Source organism: Primulina eburnea, chromosome 11 (genome assembly GCF_022965805.1).
Source record: "Primulina eburnea isolate SZY01 chromosome 11, ASM2296580v1, whole genome shotgun sequence".
NCBI classification, from domain to species: domain Eukaryota; kingdom Viridiplantae; phylum Streptophyta; class Magnoliopsida; order Lamiales; family Gesneriaceae; genus Primulina; species Primulina eburnea.
Genome location: NC_133111.1, coordinates 36,206,280 through 36,224,857, shown reverse-complemented (window position 1 = coordinate 36,224,857; position 18,578 = coordinate 36,206,280). Strand labels below are relative to the sequence as shown.

Below are 18,578 nucleotides of genomic sequence, written 5' to 3'. Positions count from 1 at the left end.
GGATTTCAAAATTGTCAAGTTCATTAACAAGTCGTATCCATCAATATCGGTACTATTATTATACCTCAAACATTTTTTCAAGATTTTCACACCATCTCCATCAACAAACTATCATCACCAATACTTTTAAACCACTGTAAAAAATTTTTTAAAAAAAAACTCAAAAGTTTCTTCGTATGTTTCAAATTGTTCAAATCGAGTTTGTAGTAAAGAAACATCTTAATCAATAACAAAGAGAAAATAATTAACTCTAAAAGATTCTTCGGTTGTTTGTGTTATCTCATCACCACAACTTTCATCAAAGAGTAGGTATCTTGTGAGACAGTTTCACGAATTTTTATCTGTGAGACGAGTCAACTTTTTCATGGATGACCCAAATAAAATACATGTCTCATAGAATACGACTCGTGAGACCGTCACACACAAGTTTTTGCCTTCATCAAATTGTTTCTTAATTCAGATAATACATTTTTCCCGAGATATAGCTTGAAACTCTCATTTCACTTGGGATTTGTTTAGCTTCATCCATGGTCTTATCAAATCCACTCTCTCAGTTATCAACTAACTTGACCAAAATATCATGGAAACTTATAAAAGAATGTGCTAACAAGCGTTGCTCCATTGAATTCAAAAAAGTTGTAAACAATTTTTTTACATTATCTATTAATATATTAAAGTTGATACATATATTCGTTACGGTATGACTTTATTATATTGCTCCTATCAAATTTTATAATTATCATATTATCTCTATTTTATTTAAATTCAAATGATCTTTATTATACAATCTATTTCAAAAACTGATTAAATTAAAACAAATTAGTGACAAAAGTCACGATTGAACAAGCACACAAAACGTTCTCTAGAGCGCTAGTTTTCTGAATGATTTCACAGTTTTGAAACAAGTTGACGTATTTTTCTTCATCGCTTGCACATGTTATTTAGAGTAGGTCTTTTGTGAGACGGTCTCACGAATCTTTATCTGTGAGACGGGTCAAACTTACCGATATTCACAATAAAAAGTAATACTCTTAGCAAAAAAGTAATATTTTTTCATGGATGACTCAAATAAGAAATTCATCTCACAAAATACGACCCCGTGAGACCGTCTCGCGCAACTTTTTGTATGTTATTTATGATCTACGATGAAGGTACTCTTATGACATTATCTTAAGTATGCATACAATGAATCATATTCATCCTCAAATATGAGTTAACTTAAGATCTTATCTTTAGATTATGTGATTAATGGATTTAGTGCACCAAAGCGCACAAATGATTTATTTATGAGTTGATCTCATGTGAGACCGTCTCACGGATCCTAATCTGTGAGACCGTTTCACGGATCCTATTCTGTGAGACGGATCAACCCTACTCATATTCGCAATAAAAAATAATACTCTTAGTATAAAAAATAATACTTTTTCATGGATGACTCAAATAAGAGATCCGTCTCACAAATACGATCCGTGAGACCGTCTCACACAAGTTTTTGCCTTTATTTATTAAAACCATCCATATGCATTTATGAGTAAGTTGGTATACACGTGAACGTTTATTTATTTTATTTTAAGGCATTTATATCTTACCAGCGTATTATTGCGTAACGCATAAATATTTGTTTTTTAAATCAATTTTAAAATGCTTATCATATAGCTAATAATAATCATCATCCAGAAAATGAAAATGCTTGTTTGAATAGAAGTTTTGATAATCACAAAAACTAATTTAAGCCGATTTCATTGGTTAGTGTTTGGGCTAAAAATAATTATATTATGAAAGCCCGATTTAATTATAAAAGCTCAAATGAAATTAGGGAGGCCCAATCAAATTATATAGGCCCATCAAGTGTATCGGATTAATTCTCATCGATTCAAACCGATCACAAAGCGGTGCAAATAGAGGGAGATCGTGGAATGGTGGGCGGAAGAACGTGGCTCATGGGGGAGTGGGAGGAACCGCACAGTTTGCAGAAAGAAAAAGAGGACATCGGCAAATAGAAAGAGGACACACAACAGAACTACGCACAAAATTCTGCAAAATACTCTCTGCAAAATTGCAATCTTCAAGCTTTAGTCGTTAATCATTCCAGCATATTTCTAGCAATTTACATCTTCTCGTTTCATGTTTCAGCAATTCTATTTGTTATATTTTTACGTCTTGTAAATTCCTACGGTTTATTGAAAATATAAACAATGTCAGGGATTTATTTTCTTCAAATTCCAATAATTTTCTTAGTTTTGGCGTTGCATTTGTTTTAGGAGATTAGAACCGACGGTCAAATTTAGTATCCATAATCGTCAAGTTTTTAGAAGTTAGATTTTTATCATTTTCACACAAATCGGTGCATTTTCGCACCTGGCACGCCCGCAAATACCAAATATTGTGCAAACATATTTTTGGCACGCCCGGTGGGACCATCACTATGCCGCCAAGAAGGAAAGAAAGCGTCAATCAAAGAGACGGGAAGTTTCTACCAAGCCAGGAAGAGACTCATGCTCCACAGATAGAACAATCGGCTTCTGAAGAGCCGACCAGGGAGTTGGATTTGCATCCAAGTCATGTTCCAGAGGTATATGCTCATATTTCAAACCATTTGGTTGAAACGTTGGCTGCGATAAAATTTGAAGAAATATCAGAAGCACTGTCCAAAGCTGTGTCTGATTGCTTGAAGACAGTATTGGGTAAACCGAACCAATCAACCAACAAAGAGCAAAATACCATTGTTAAAGAGGCTGATCAGGGGAGTAATCAATTCACTGAACTCGACCAGGGAGCAGGACACTCAATGGCTGGCGATCCTCGCCGCCCAGAGTTGGCACTCCCAAACCAACGGGAAGGAAGTTACACACTATCACATAAAAAGGAGAAAACTTTAGGTGGAAGAGTTCGGCCATATCCACGTACAGATGGAGCAGGGAGTTTGAAACAACCTGTCAACCAAGTCCATGCGATTACTAATCCTTTGTATCAACCAGGAATGGATGATGATATACCACACTTGGGTTATCATGGAGTTGATGGAAGTTTCCAAGGATGTAATGCTGGTTACAGTACAGAGGCTCAGACTCGGGGGGCAAACTATTATCACCATCTGCTCCCCAACAAAAACGCAACAATGATCGATCTTGATATGGTGAGAGAAACTGTGCAAGAAATGTATGGGCCGGCTTTGAGACAAATTGGCCGCCTAGAATTTCACAAGCCATACCCCAACCACATAGATATCAACAATCCATTTCCCAGATGTTACAAAGTACCAGATTTCAGCTTATTTTCTGGAGAAGATAGTCAATCTAGCCTTGAGCACATTGCTAGGTTCACTATAAGGTGTGGGGAGCTGGCGAACTTGGAAAACTTTATTACTTTGAAGTTGAGATTGTTCCCAAATACCTTTACTGGCACGGCATTTTCGGGGTATGCCGCACTTCCTCGAAACTCAATCTTAAGTTGGAAAGATATGGAGAAGCAATTCCTTACTCAGTTCTACCGAACTGAGCCTGAGGCGTGCATCGCTGATTTGTCAAAGATATCTCAGAAAAAAGGAGAAACAGCTGATATGTTCATTGATAGGTTCAAGAAAGCAAAGAACAAGTGCAAGGTGTTTCTGCCAGAGACTGAGTTTGTCAAAATAGTACAAAAGAGGCTAGACTTTGAGCATAAGAAGAAGTTTCAGGATATGGAATTCAGAGATTTCTTTGAACTTGCAGCAAAGGTTGGGGAGTACGAGGAACTATTGACAGATGAGTCGTCTAACAAGAAAACAACAATGGAATCTTATTACCAGGAGGTGGAAGATGTTTTGGCAGAAATTCGATCAGCTGGTTCATGCACGGTTCCCCTGCTAAAAATGAAGCTGACAGAAACTGAAAAGAAGAATAGCTCCCAACTTCCCAAGGACATGCAGTACACATTCAATATTTCCAAAACAGATGACATATTTGATTTTCTGGTTAAAGAAAAGTTCATCGCTTTTTCACCTGATCATCGGATGCCTGCTAAGGACGATCTGAAAAGCCGAGAATATTGTAAGTATCACAACTCATACAACCATTCCACTAAATTGTGTTGGGCTTTCAAGAATGTTCTGCAGGAAAGAATCAACAAAGGAATATTGAAATTCCCTAACAAGCAAGAGTACATGGCAGTGGACAATGACCCATTTCCTCCTGCGGCATCGGTAAACGTGAACGTCACAAATTTGAGAAATTTGTTGAATGACAAGAGAAGAAGCCGATTCTTTGCAATGAAAGACCGAATAATTAAGAAATGTTGGATTCCGAAAGGTCAACTATTTGAGGCCGCTGTAAGGTATAGTACTAATCAACTAAGAACATTTCAGCAGCGTTTTCCCAGAAGTGTTGGTGGATCTGCGGCCTCTAGGCCGAAGAACCAATATTTATTCAAGAGACCAGTGCTTGAGAATCAATTGTTTAGAGGGGAGTCGTCTCGCAATCAGCACCAGAGATACTCGAACAGGAGGAACGTGAACAGAGTTGAACCACGAAAGATAGAAATCAGGAAGAAGTCACTTTATCATGATAAAAGTCAGCGTGTGAATGAAGCTCCGGTGAGAAAGACTGTAGAGGTCAGGGAAGTTCGACCCAGATTTGTACGTCCAGCCAAAAAAGAATTCACCCACGAATGGAGAGTGGCCCAACACAGAAAATTCCCTAGGCCACCAACTCGAACCCAGAAAAGAAGGCTGTTGAGGGAAAAAGCGGCTGCAAAAAAGGAAGAACTTTCTAAGGTAGACAATAAACCCATACATGATATGCCAGTCATCGAATCACAAGCGGGAAGTAGGTCAAACTTTGGTAGGTCCGCCACTGGAGATAAGTGGGTCGACGAAGACGATGATTTACCGAGTGATTATGAGAATCAAGAAAGGAAAACATTCAGTTTCTGTATAGGGAAGTTCCACATATCAGTGGACTGTGCCACAGGATTGACGATACTACCAGAAAGGTTCAAACTTGTCGAGGAAGAATGCGGGGAGTCAGTGTCTGAAGTAGCTTTTTTTGAAGAGATGAAGGTTTGCAACAAACTCCCCGAAAGAGGTTCAGGAGTTATTATCAGAGAAGATCACCCTAACAAGCCTAAGCATGTGATTTTGGAAAAGACAACAGCCGATATGACTAATGACATAAGGTCTTTATACATCAAGGCTCATGTGAATGGCAAGCCAGTGTCCAAAGTGTTAATCGACAATGGCTCGGTAGTGAATGTCTTGCCAGTGAGGATGTTTAAAAATTTGGGCAAAAATGAAGAGGACCTAATCTCCACAGAAGTTTCTGTTGCTGCGTTTACGGAAAAAACCACCAAGAACATTGAGTTTTTCCCAGCTGATGTCGTTGTGGGGAGTATTTCGTCTATTTGCGCATTTTTTGTTGTGAACTCATCTGCCAACTTCCAAGCTTTGTTAGGCAGATATTGGATCCATGCAAATCAGTGCATCACATCCTCAATGCACCGGTTCTTTTTATTTTGGAAAGGAGATTACGTGGAGATTGTGGAAGCCGATGCACAGCCTTTCCAAGCTCATGCCAACACAGTGGAGGCCAGATACTATAACGGGGATTTCGGGCCCATAAAAGTCTGTGGCAAGGATAGAAAAAAGAGTCTAGTTTACATGCAGTCCCTAACCCCAAGTTCAGTGTTGAACCAGATACTTAAACCTACTGTCTTCGGGCCATATAGGCCGATGATTCAGCCAACGATCGAGGAGATCGATGATTGAATACAACCAAATGGAGAAAGAGGTGGCTGCAGCCTTCGTGTGGAAAGTCTACATGCAGCAGGTTTCGGATAGAGTATGCGATGAGGAACAATGGAATATCCATGGGACGGAAGTGGTTTATGAAGATGAGTTCGAAGAGGAGCATGAAAAAGATGAGATTCAAGTTGACGAGTTATTAATGGCGTCATCTCAACTGGAAGATGGCCAACATGAGGTACAAGACCCGTTAGAAGAACCAGAGGAGCTGAGAATCCAAGCGTACATTGCTATAATGTTACAGAAATATAAAGTAGCGAGAATCTACAACAAAAGAGTTAACAAGAAAAGCTTCCATGAGGGGGAAGTAGTGTGGAAGGCTATACTGCTTTTAGGAACAAAAGATAGGAAGCTGGGCAAGTGGTCTCCCAATTGGGAGGGACCATTCAAAGTACATAAGGTGTTGGACGGAAACGCATATTGGCTATCAAGTCTAGATGACCAATCACACAAAAGATGCATAAATGGCAAGTATCTCAAGCCTTATTTTCCAAGTATGAGGGAAGAAGTAAGAAAAGCTTGCCAGTAAAGCAATCACGAAGGCTAATCTTCATTGGGGAGTTGGCATTCTTCAGTGGGGAGTTGGCCTTCGGGGCCACTTTTGTATATATTAAGTTCCTGATTTCAAGGTGTCATGTGACGTAGGCCCTAGGGCCACTGAAATAAACATATTTTGTTTATGATTCAACAATAAAATTGATCGGGGAGAGTGAGACAATAAGCCACCTTCATTCATTATGTTGAAGGTCCATTATTTCACTAGGGAGTCGGCCTTATGGCCACTTATTTCCAATGTTTTTATTGTACCAAAAATCATGGTGGAATAGACCATACTGCCATTATAAATTGGTTGTTTGCATGTGCAGTGACAGATTCATAAAGTAGGCCTTGAGGCCACTTAGAATATGGGAGGAAAGGAACACAACGAGCGGGGAGTTGGGATCACCGAACGGAATAATGAGTAATAAAAGAAGAACTGAAGAGGACAAAGGCAATATGTAAACCCCAAGAGGACCCAGAAGTTGACTTTGGAAGAAAAATATGCTGACCAGCCATTTTTGTATGTTCTAGCTTCATGTTCATGTTGTACGATTTTATTTGAAGTAGGCCTTAGGGCCACTAATGTAAATATTTGTTGGTTATGATTCAAAAATTACAACGATCGATTAAAGTTGGCCAGTAGGCCACTTTTATCATACTGGATCCATTGTGTTTCGATAGCCAATGAAGGGAGAGAATAATCTCGAGTGGGGAGTTTTAAGCCAACATATGGTTTTGATTGAAGCTTTCGAAAATGAGTTGGGTTAAGTGAATTAAGAACGAATAGAAACTCTTTCCCAACATCCAATACACAACACCCCATACAAATCCACCTTCGTACCACACCCATCACCCAACAACCACAACACCAAACCAAGAGTCAACAAATCAAAAGCGGAGTCACCGCATGCAAGAACAGTAAGTAAACGTGTATGCGGGATAAGGGGTCTGACTGAAGTGCATATGCATAAACGTGTATGCGGGATAAGGGGTCTGACTGAAGTGCAAATGCATATACGTGTATGCGGGATAAGGGGTCTGACTGAAGTGCATATGCATATACGTGTATGCTAAAAGGGATCCGACTGAAGTGCAATGCATAATGTAAAGGAGAAGGGAGTTGTCTTGAGTGGATGCAGCACGTAAGAGCACATAAGAGCACTTAAGGGTTAAGTCTTACCTGTGTTTCAAAAAGCCTCAAACGACACCAAGGCTTAGGTGTCGAATACACCGGAAAACTGAGGCCAACCCATGGCCAATTCTCAATCCAGCATTACCTGTGAAGAGCAAACATGCGAACCGCATATACAACAAGAGACTACATACCTGTTCTTTTCACCACCTGTGGAAATGGCACCAGAATGAAGAATGCATGCGGAATGAGCTTTTTTGGTCTCTTGGGCCCCCAAAGGTCCTTCAGATCAATAAAAATAGCCATGGTAATTCCAAATCCAAGGAGGAATGGAAGCGACAGAGGGCAAACATGCAATACGAGATATTTACGAATATGAGAGGAGGAGGATTGTGGCAACTTGGTCAATTTATTACTCGCCGTTTGGCTCATGGAGACAAAAAAAAAACTATAATTCGTCGGTGCTTTTCATCTGAAGTTGATCTAAAGAAAAATGTTATGTATGACTTTCATGTTGCCCATGGTGGAAAAATGGCGCTTTTTGCAGGTTGGAGTATGCCGATCCAGTACAAAGATTCAATCATTGACTCTACCATAAATTGTAGGGAGAATGGTAGCCTATTTGATGCTTCCCATATGTGTGGTCTAAGTCTTAAAGGAAAAGACTGCATAGCTTTCCTTGAAAATCCTGTCACTGCCAATGTCGCTGGGCTTGCACCTGGGACTGGGACTTTGACTATCTTTACAAATGAAAAGGGAGGCCCAATAGATGATTCAGTAATCACGAAGGTGACAAATGATCATATGTACCTGGTTGTTAATACCGACTGCAGAGACAAGGATCTTGCCCATATTGAGGAACACATGAAAGCATTCACATAAAAAGAGGCCGACGTTTCATGGCACATTCATGATGAGCGTTCCCTTCTAGCTCTGCAGGGGCCTCTAGCTGCCCCAGTTCTCCAGCACCTGACTAAAGAAGATTTGAGCAAGATATACTTTAGTGACTTCAAAGTGATAGACATCAATGGATCGACCTGCTATCTTACTCGAACAGGGTACACAGGCGATGATGGCTTTGAAATCTCCGTCCCTTCAGAGCATGCTGTTGATCTTGCAAAAGCGATTCTTGACAAACCTGAGAATATGGTAAGATTAACAGGGTTGGGAGCTCGAGACAGCCTTCATCTAGAAGCTGGACTGTGCTTGTATGGCACCGACATGGAGCAGCACACAACACCTGTTGAGACAGGATTAACATGGATCCATTTGCCCCATCCACAGGACAAAGGCTAATGTATGGCCAAAATCCCTCCAACCCAAAACTCCCCCAGGAATACCGTGCTAATGAGTAAAGGAGGACAACTCAAACAGACCGTCTAAATGAGCACAATCATCTATCCTACAATTCTCAGAAAAGAGTCAAGGAGTCGAGGCAAGACCAAAACCTCCATTTACGATCATCCCTCGTACACCTCAAGGCCTCGCATAACTTGAAGTTAATCGGGTAAGCAGGAAGAAAGAAATGCAATTCCAACCAAGGTGATAAATAAATTATCAGATAAATGAGGAGCCAAGAAATACGGAGTGCAATTCAAGAAGGAAGAATGGATTACCCATAGCAGTAGACGGCGGAGTAGTATCAGCGACGGGAGCAGAGGGGATGCCTGAGACGCTGGAATCAGAAATGTGCGCCGACGTTTGGGCCATACAGTTTCTTCAAGCAGCAACGGCGACCGCAAAACTCAATTCCCTTGAAGGCGCGATGATTGAAGGACGAAGGGGGAGTAGGGATGGCGAAGCGGTGTCTTCCACAGTGGCAGCGGGGAATAATCAGACGAAGGACGCGAGAGAAAGAAGAAGGAACTTGAATCACAACAGCAGCCTGGGAGGGAGTTTCAGAGCAGCAGGGAGCGAAGAGGCGGAGAAGAAGAGAAGAGGGCGAGCTGCAGAATTTGAATGCGAAGGAGAAGAAGAAAGGGGGCCAAAGATCGCGATTTGAATCTGGGGGAGGGAATTCTACTGGGCAATGAAAAATTCATTAAAGAATTGGGCTTGGCCCAAAAGTCACAAACTCACTCCACAAAAAATGCTCACATGCCGTTCCAAATAAAAGAATTAAAAATGGTTTACATACAAGCATTTTGGCCCACGGGCCAATGCTTGCGGGGGGCAATTGTTTGGGCTAAAAATAATTATATTATGAAAGCCCGATTTAATTATAAAAGCTCAAATGAAATTAGGGAGGCCCAATCAAATTATATAGGCCCATCAAGTGTATCGGATTAATTCTCATCGATTCAAACCGATCACAAAGCGGTGCAAATAGAGGGAGATCGTGGAATGGTGGGCGGAAGAACGTGGCTCATGGGGGAGTGGGAGGAACCGCACAGTTTGCAGAAAGAAAAAGAGGACATCGGCAAATAGAAAGAGGACACACAACAGAACTACGCACAAAATTCTGCAAAATACTCTCTGCAAAATTGCAATCTTCAAGCTTTAGTCGTTAATCATTCCAGCATATTTCTAGCAATTTACATCTTCTCGTTTCATGTTTCAGCAATTCTATTTGTTATATTTTTACGTCTTGTAAATTCCTACGGTTTATTGAAAATATAAACAATGTCAGGGATTTATTTTCTTCAAATTCCAATAATTTTCTTAGTTTTGGCGTTGCATTTGTTTTAGGAGATTAGAACCGACGGTCAAATTTAGTATCCATAATCGTCAAGTTTTTAGAAGTTAGATTTTTATCATTTTCACACATATCGGTGCACTTCGCACCTGGCACGCCCGCAAATACCAAATATTGTGCAAACAGTTAGTTTTGTGAAACAAATCTTCAACCTAAATTCAATTAATGAAAAAATATTATTTTTCCTTTTAATTATGGATTGGACTGACCCGTTTTACGAAAATGAAAATGTGATATCGTCTCATAAGAAGTTTATGATTTGATTGTACGACAAATATTAATAAACTCCTATCATCTCAACTGGTAGTAAAATTCTAAGATTTTATTTGAATAGATGAATTTGAAATTGTGAGTTTTTAAATTCATAATATTAAATACATTTATTTGGTTGAGTAAATATATTCTATAGTGTCTCGATAAAAATATTAAAATATGTGAGATGATCCACATAATATGATAGTAAATTTGGAATTAAAATCTACTCAAATCATTTTATTTTTTAAATCATCGTAATGTAATTCAAATCGATTTTCCAATATAGAATATTTATAAAATCTAATATAAATAAACAAAAAGACGTACGAATAAGTCCTTCATCGTTTGCGCTAATTTTTATACTAGGTCACATGAAATTGTCTCAATAATGTCGTGACATATGGCGGTAAATTCGGCGCCTCTAGAATTTATCCACCAAGATACACTCCAGCTCCAACCGGAAGGACGTCAATCATACGCACCAATCTCATCATCAACATCATGCGCGTCCAATAAACGTACAGAGAACGAGAGTGGTATATTCTCCCAGCAACAGTCCATTGGATAATGGGGCACAACTCACCACCCTTTTTCTCTCAACCAACGGCCGGTACATTGAAAATTCCCGAAAGTACCCCCTCATCTCGCGTTATTTACTGAAACACCCCTCCCCGTCTTCTCCTATATAAACGATGCTTCACTTGTTGTAATGTTTGCCAAAATAGATAGCCAAACGGCTCTCCATAAATAAATAATTTCCTCAATTTGTTTTTATTTTTATTTTAATATTCAATGAGTTGATATTTGGAATCGAAGGTACAACCGATGGAAGCGTCAACCAGAAATAGATCCTCGCGAGGTACCACACTTGTGGGCCACTTCCAGCGTTCCCTCTCCCCGTCGGGCCGCTTCTTCCCCTCCTCCATCTCCGCCTCCTCTTCCAGCACCTTCCCAGCCCGATCCGATCCGATTCTCCCCCGCCCAACCAGCCCCACTCGGGTCACCCTAGGAAGATCTGTTTCCCCGTCTTCGTCCGTCCGATTTTCCGCCTCCCTGAAGCACCCACTCCCCGCCGCTCACCACCACCACCAGAGACCTAGCTCTCGGTCGTTGAATCCGGGTCCCAAGAAGACGTGTATGTGTTCCCCTACTACGCACCCGGGTTCCTTCAGGTGCAGCCTCCACAAAGGCAGCCTCTCCCCTGGGTACAGCGCGCATCAGACGACGTCGTCCTATCGCTCGAGCCACCACCACCTGAATATGAGGAGATCTGCTATGACCAACTCTTTGGTTAGGATTGGAACGGTGGAAGGCGATCTGCTGAGGCGAGCCCTCTCGGCTCTGATCCGTCCGTCTTCCCATAGCCTGCGCCGCCGCGCCGATTTCCGGGCGCAGAAGAGCCGGCTCTGTGTGATGTCCAAAGCCGAGGACTTGTAGCCAATTTTTCCGTGTGTGTGTGTGTTATACGAGGTTTGAACCGGTGGGTTTGAACTTGGACGAGGACATTTTTGTCATTTCATATATATCCCAAGCTGCTGGTGTTATTTTATTCACCGTCTTCTTTAATTTATTTCTTCTATATTTAAAATCAAATATAGTTCCAAGAAAACATGGAGTGATCATGATTTTGGCTATTATTCCAAGTGGTTGTATTTGTAAATATGATAAATTTTGGACCAGATGTGCAAAATCTCGTCGGGTATTCAACAAATTACAATAATTCAACGGTCTGGGTGGATTTACCAGAATCCACTGAAAATGTTGAACCGGTCAATTATAAATATATCTAATATTTAATCATTATTATTATTAGTTAATGTGATTTATTTTTATTTTTATTAATCAAGAGTCTATGTTTTGTTTACGTGCAGGTATGGTGGGGAAGGAGAGAATTGAAGATAATGAAGTAGAAATGTAACTACATTCTACGTCTTATAGACTTAGCAACATTTGTTCCAGGACACATCCGAATTTCCTCCGTTCTTCGGCGTACTCAACCAGGAATATTGGTGTGCCCACCGGATCCTGATCCTGATCCAGCTACCACAACCTTCATCGGACGAGGAGCCATCGTTTGTTGACCAAACCTAAACTAAACTTTTTGGTCCAGACCTAATTTAACAAATGAGCATGTCTATTTGAGACAATCTCACGGATCTTTATATATGAAACGGGTTAATCCTATTTATATTCACAATAAAAAACAATACCTTTAACATAAAAAATAATATTTTTTCATGGATGACCCAAATAAGAGATCTGTCTCTCAAAATACGGTTCGTGAGATCGTCGCACACAAGTTTTTGTACGGCCAATGAATTAAAAAAAACTTTGGAAAAAGACGAAATTTCTATTAAAACTAAAAAATATGTTATTTATTAAAAAAAAAAAGCGATTATTTTTGTTGGGATGTAATAATTCTATAGGTAAATGTGATTAATTAACTGGGATATAGCGAATATGGGAAGAAAGGTTCAATTCTCGTTTGCTTCTGGAAGCTGCTAATGTTTCTAATAATAGGTCAAATATATTGATCCAATGAGAACAAATTTAATAAATCATTTTTATGTATAAATTAAATATTAAATGTCAACGGTTTATGACATTATATCTACGGACTAAATTAGTGTTTCTTTAACTGAAGAATGAATGATGCAATGGAAAGTTTTAAACTGATCAAGGAAGGACTAATTCAAAAATTACGATCCAGACTAAAGCATAAATTTTCTTTCGGGTAAGTTCCCACTTGATTTCATTTCATTTTTGGGACCAATCTCTAGTCAAATTTCAAATTATTCGGCCCTTTTTTGAGAGAATCCAACCATTTTCGTTTAGATTTGCGATTATTTCTACGAACAACGGGACCACGATTACAACACGAGTTGACAATACCAGCAATTGCCAGCTGGGGAGCTTGTGGGACAACGTCGAGAGATTTGCTTCAAATTTATCGATCCAAATTCGATCTAATGCAATTTTAAGTTGTTAGTGAGTTTTCTATTAAAAAAAATTTGATGAATTCTTGTGTCGATTATGACCACAGATCAGGTGAAGTGAGTGTGTGTGACTGAATAATCATAATAATATTCTTATAATACGAAAATGGCAAAATGCACAACGGCCAAACAAGATATACAAAATGGCCCAAATACCAGTTTCTTGTTTGGCTCTCTCTAAAGCCTAACTACAAGATAAATATTGGCTATGCCTGATTACGGCTTCTTCCCTTCATGGTTTTCAGAGTCTTTTTCCTTCTCTTCCACTTTAACACAGCCAGTTTCTCAAATCTCCGCTTGCGGTATCTCTGGCGATTCTTTAACCAAGCTGTGTAATCTTTTCCTTGTTTGCATTCAATGAAATCAGCCAGATCCTCAAAACCAGATGTTCTTTCACCCATCATGCAACTCAAGAAGATCTCTCCGTTACTCGTCTCTTCTGTCTCTTCTTCCAATCCCACAACGGCCTCCATATGCGATCCAGTTGCTAAACCACTTTGTGAGCTCACGTTTGCCACTTCTTTACACCTGTTATCGTTCATACTGAACAAGAATTGACATGCCATTATAAATTAGAAAATAGAACCCGATTAAAATCAACAGACACAAAGCCACAATATATTCATGGAAATATGGTCGTGGTTTGCATGTGTCCCTTCTACTTGAAAACTCAGGTTAGGAAGGTGTTTGCAATCGAGTTTCAATTTCTACAACATGATTGAAGAGGGAAGCTCCATTATCTTAAATTTGACTGCATTAAAAGAGCTAGCTTAAAATTTGGTGTGAGAGAAGTTGAGGTGGTTGCAATAGGATTTCTTGATGGCCAGCACATAATGAGATCATACAAATGCTTCGCATTATGTTGTAGGAGAAAAATGGCATTCTGGAGGAACGTACTTCTAAAACAACAGCACAAACCAATGTCATTTACCGTGAATATAATGACCTTATCTTCTGAAACTTTGATGCAACTACGATGCTGGGGTTTTGATCCACCATGGTCTGCATCATCATTAAAAAATTGAACATTTGAAACTATACAGAGGTTACATATAAAGGCCCAAAGGAAGAACAAAACAGCAGCTACCTCCTGGATTCTGACGACAGGAAATCCAGATGACAACGATCCTGTTTTGGAATCAACCATTTTGTTTAATGCATCTAACCCACCCTCTTCAAAGATGAATAGATTCAATAGTCCCAGAATTGTCAACAAACTACCCTTCACTAAGCAATCAAGTCCACAGGCAAAGCTTAGCGACATCAGTCCTGCGAAATGCAGAAACATCATTTTGGAATCCTTGCTTCCCTCAGAATGACATGATAACACATTTGATAAATACTGTTGCAACGGTAGATCAGTTGGAAAATCTCTGAAACAGGTCACTGCCCCCAAAATGAAATCATATTCCTTACTCGAGGAGAAATCTTTCAAAGTGTTCAGGCAGCACAAGTCATTGTTATTTCTGAGACACCAAATGACTCCTAGCAGTGATGTGCCCATTAACTTCAATAAGGAAGCTAGAAGATATATGTCCTGCATAGTCATAGCCTCCATTGAATACATTGTAATTTCATCAAAGCTTCCAGAAACTTGGTGAATCAAGCAGGTTGAGATGGCTAGAATGTCATCGTGGCAAGATATGCCATAAACATTTTGGAACTCCTTTACTACTCTTATAGAAGAACAGACCAGCTCAGATTTAATTTTAGAGAAACGATCATGCAACCTCTGATTCGAAGCATGGTTTAATTTGGCAAGTAGACCATCAAACCTTTTTTTTGTGTCGAGTGAAATGAGAAAATCAAAGGGTAGATGAGCAGTTTCATCTGATGTACCAGATATAGCACATTCGCTGGCACTTGTAGAGTAGCCATCTTTTTGCAAGTAAGACATACGTAGCTTGTACAAACTGACTGACTTTTCAAAAATTGCCAAGAAACAGTTGACTAGTTTACGATCTGGTTTCAAACTTTCAATCTTCATCACAGCCTGAGTAGCTCTAGAAACCATAAAAATCAGATGTGCTTGCATATATTTTGGCCCAGATATCATAATAGGACAAAAAAGCAATGATACGGCTGTACTCACACTTAAAGCTGGAGCTACAAATGAATATCTATTTTCCTCAGCATGTGCTGAAAATAATCGACTGAGAAAATCGTCAAATGCTTGTTTGTCAGAAAATGAGAGGATAAAATGATTGCATATGGCTTCCATCACAATCCCAAAATCCCCCTGAGAAGGATGAGGATTTAACAGTGTTTCATTCTTCGAAGCAACAGAACAAATCATCTTGAAATATCGTCTCAAGTGTCCATTCACAAAACATTCATCTACAAACACCTGTGCACAAATTTCAGTTACATTTAAACTAGACTACAATTTGGTTAAAGATCCAGTAAAATCAGGGTCGAACGATAGATAAACATTTGTCCACGCAAACAATATAAAGAGGAATTTAATTCTTCCAAACTACATAAGAAAGATCATGAAGCAAATTTTCAAGTGGCACTACCATATGTGTTAATAGAAGGGATTGAAAGAAATGTGCCACTTCCTACTCTTAGTTGAATTCCAAATATTTCACTTTAATAAGATACACTTGTTTTTTTTTTTTAATTTGATGAGAAGGGGGAGTCTGCAGGTTATGCAGGTCAAGTTAGTGGAAAAATGCATCCCACCTCCTTATGTGTACGCAAGTAAAAATCCAAACCAAAAAATATTGCATAAACCTTAGAATTATATCAAATTCTAGAATTTTATCCTGTTCGAGCATGTCATGGATATCTTATGGCGAATGTTTTACTTAATCATTGTAGTGGATCTGCTAGATTACACAATGAAAGTCCAGAAATACATGTCTGTTAACATCCAGTCTTCTACACAGTTAATTATTTCTAATTAAACGCCACCAAATTGTAAACCCAGGAACCTCATAGAAAATAAAAAGTACATATTCTCTCCATCAAGTAATTGAGCATGAACGTACATTCAAAGGCAGTAAATTACCTCAAGCATAGCACTCATGAAAAAATGAAGAGGATTACAAGGCTCCAAAATTTGTAAAGAAGCAGTGAAGTCCTCAGCAAAGGAGGTAGAGCAACCTTTGCTGCCAGGGTCGCACCGACGAAAAACTGATTTATTATATATGAAAACATGTTTGCCTTTATTCTCAACCCAAATCGGAGAACACAACTTCTTAATTACTCTTAAAAGAATCTGCCCTTTTTCTAGCATAAGATTTTGTTGCGCCGCAAGTAAAGTTAAGAGCAGCATGCAACATCGCAACAGCAAATTCACTACTTCGACATCATCAAACAAATGAAGGTCGGACTCGGATTCATTCTCACTCCGACTCTCATTTTCGGAAATGTCTAACAAAGTAGAGGAAATTTTCTCAAATCTTTCCGCTAATTCAGCAAAGAGTGAATTAGAGAGCACACAAACATCTTCAAAGGTCACTTTGATCCCTATATAGCACGTTTCAAGGCCAAAGTAACCAGAACCAACTGTATTCTTGGGACTCCATTTCACGTTTGCAGAAATACCGACAAGCAGGCAATATAACTTCTTCAAGATTGGGGGTTTAATTCCCTGTAACAAAGAGTCCAACGTTACCGACAAATCACAAGTTGCAAACCTTTTGGCTATGGTTCATAGTTTCGGGACTTACTGCACTAACGAATTTTGATCAGGCTAACCTACAAATTGCCTCAAAACATTTCCCATGCAAGTAAAATCACAAAATATCAATCTGAATAGAAAGGGTCAAAAAGGAGGTATCTTTATCTGCAAATCTTATTTCCTACTTAAAAGGATTACACTTTTCGAATTCCAATGCCAGTTTTCAAAGAAGATTTGCACGAAAGCCCGCCTAAATCTTACCAAACAAATTTTTTTTTAAAAAAAAAACACAGAAAAGAAATATACTCTTCGAAAAACCAATGGGCATTTCAAGGACAAGCATAGAACTCCAATCTATGGCAAATCCGCTGAAAAAGGAACTAAAACCCAAACCTCGGGTGACTGGAAAACAGAAATTATAGCCGGAAAATCATCTGAAAAGCACCCATTCGAGTTTTGCCTGGGAACTGCTTCCTTGTGGCAACTCCTCTTCTGCGAAACCATCGTCAATGTGCTTTTGGCGCGTAAAAGTCGGGCGTACACTTTTGATTTTTGGACTTAAATGGAGGAATCAAATTTGCCATAATTGCAAAATACCCCGATGCTATAATTACAACATGCCCCTTTGAGATTTTTTAAACTCTGCCGACATCCAAAGGTAAAGTTTTATTGACTTTTTTGGATTGATGGATTTTATTTTAGGAGAGATTTTATATAAAAATAATAATTTCTGTTTTGAATATAAAACTCATCTCGAACGTGTATATCTATTTTGACAAAAACTTGTGTGAGACAGTCTCACGAGTCGTATTTGTGAGACAGATATCTTATTTGGGTCATCCATGAAAAATTATTACTTTTTATAATAAAAGTATTACTTTTTATTATGATTATCGGTAGGGTTAATCCATATCACAAATTAAAATCCGTGAGACGGTCTCATATGAGACCCACTCATCTACTTTAAACTTTGCTCGAAAAAGATATTTTTCGATTATTTTCTTCACAATAATTCTTTGGCAAAAACTTGTAAAAGACGGTCTCACATGTCATATTTTGTGAGACGGATCTTTTATTTGGGTCATACATTAAAAAATATTATTTTTTATGCTAAAAGTATTACTTTTTATTGTGAATATCAGTATGTTTGACCCGTCTCACAGATAAAGATTCGTGAGACTGTCTCATAAGAGACATACTCTAATTCTTTTGTCTGATCACATAGATTTATGGATGAGTGAGTCTTATGTGAGATCGTCTCACGGATCTTAATCTGAGAGACGGGTCAACCCTACCCATATTCCCAATAAAAAGTAATGCTTTTAGCATAAAAAATAATATTTTTTCATGGATGACCCAAATAAGAGATCTGTCTCACAAATACGACCCGTGAGACCGTCTCACACAAGTTTTTGCCTTTATGGATTTATTTATAATTTTCATATTAAATTTAAGTTTTAAGTGAATCATAAAATTAGTTAAATGTTTTAATACATTAAAAATCAAATATATAAAATACAAAATTATTCTTTTATTATAAACCAAATATCATCTAA

General features: G+C 38.8%; 1 protein-coding gene and 1 pseudogene across 2 annotated transcripts; one reads left to right on the top strand and one right to left on the bottom strand.

Annotated features, from left to right (window-relative positions):
* The first annotated feature begins 6,876 nt into the window (after positions 1 to 6,876).
* On the top strand, positions 6,877 to 8,744 carry LOC140805582 (aminomethyltransferase, mitochondrial-like; annotated as a pseudogene).
* A 3,476-nt stretch (positions 8,745 to 12,220) lies between these two features.
* Positions 12,221 to 17,594, bottom strand: LOC140805331 (uncharacterized). Of its 2 annotated transcripts, none has more exons than XM_073161605.1 (5): positions 17,416 to 17,594; positions 16,408 to 16,992; positions 14,482 to 15,741; positions 14,326 to 14,396; positions 12,221 to 13,937 (listed from the first exon to the last, which is right to left on the bottom strand). In XM_073161605.1, the coding sequence occupies exons 1-5, from the start codon at positions 17,524 to 17,526 to the stop codon at positions 13,601 to 13,603; spliced, it is 2,364 nt and encodes a 787-aa protein (XP_073017706.1). In that variant the 5' UTR covers positions 17,527 to 17,594; the 3' UTR covers positions 12,221 to 13,600. The 2 variants fall into 2 exon arrangements, with proteins under 2 accessions (XP_073017706.1, XP_073017707.1); XM_073161606.1 differs by having other exon boundaries at positions 12,221 to 13,922.
* Between the last annotated feature and the right edge of the window lie 984 nt (positions 17,595 to 18,578).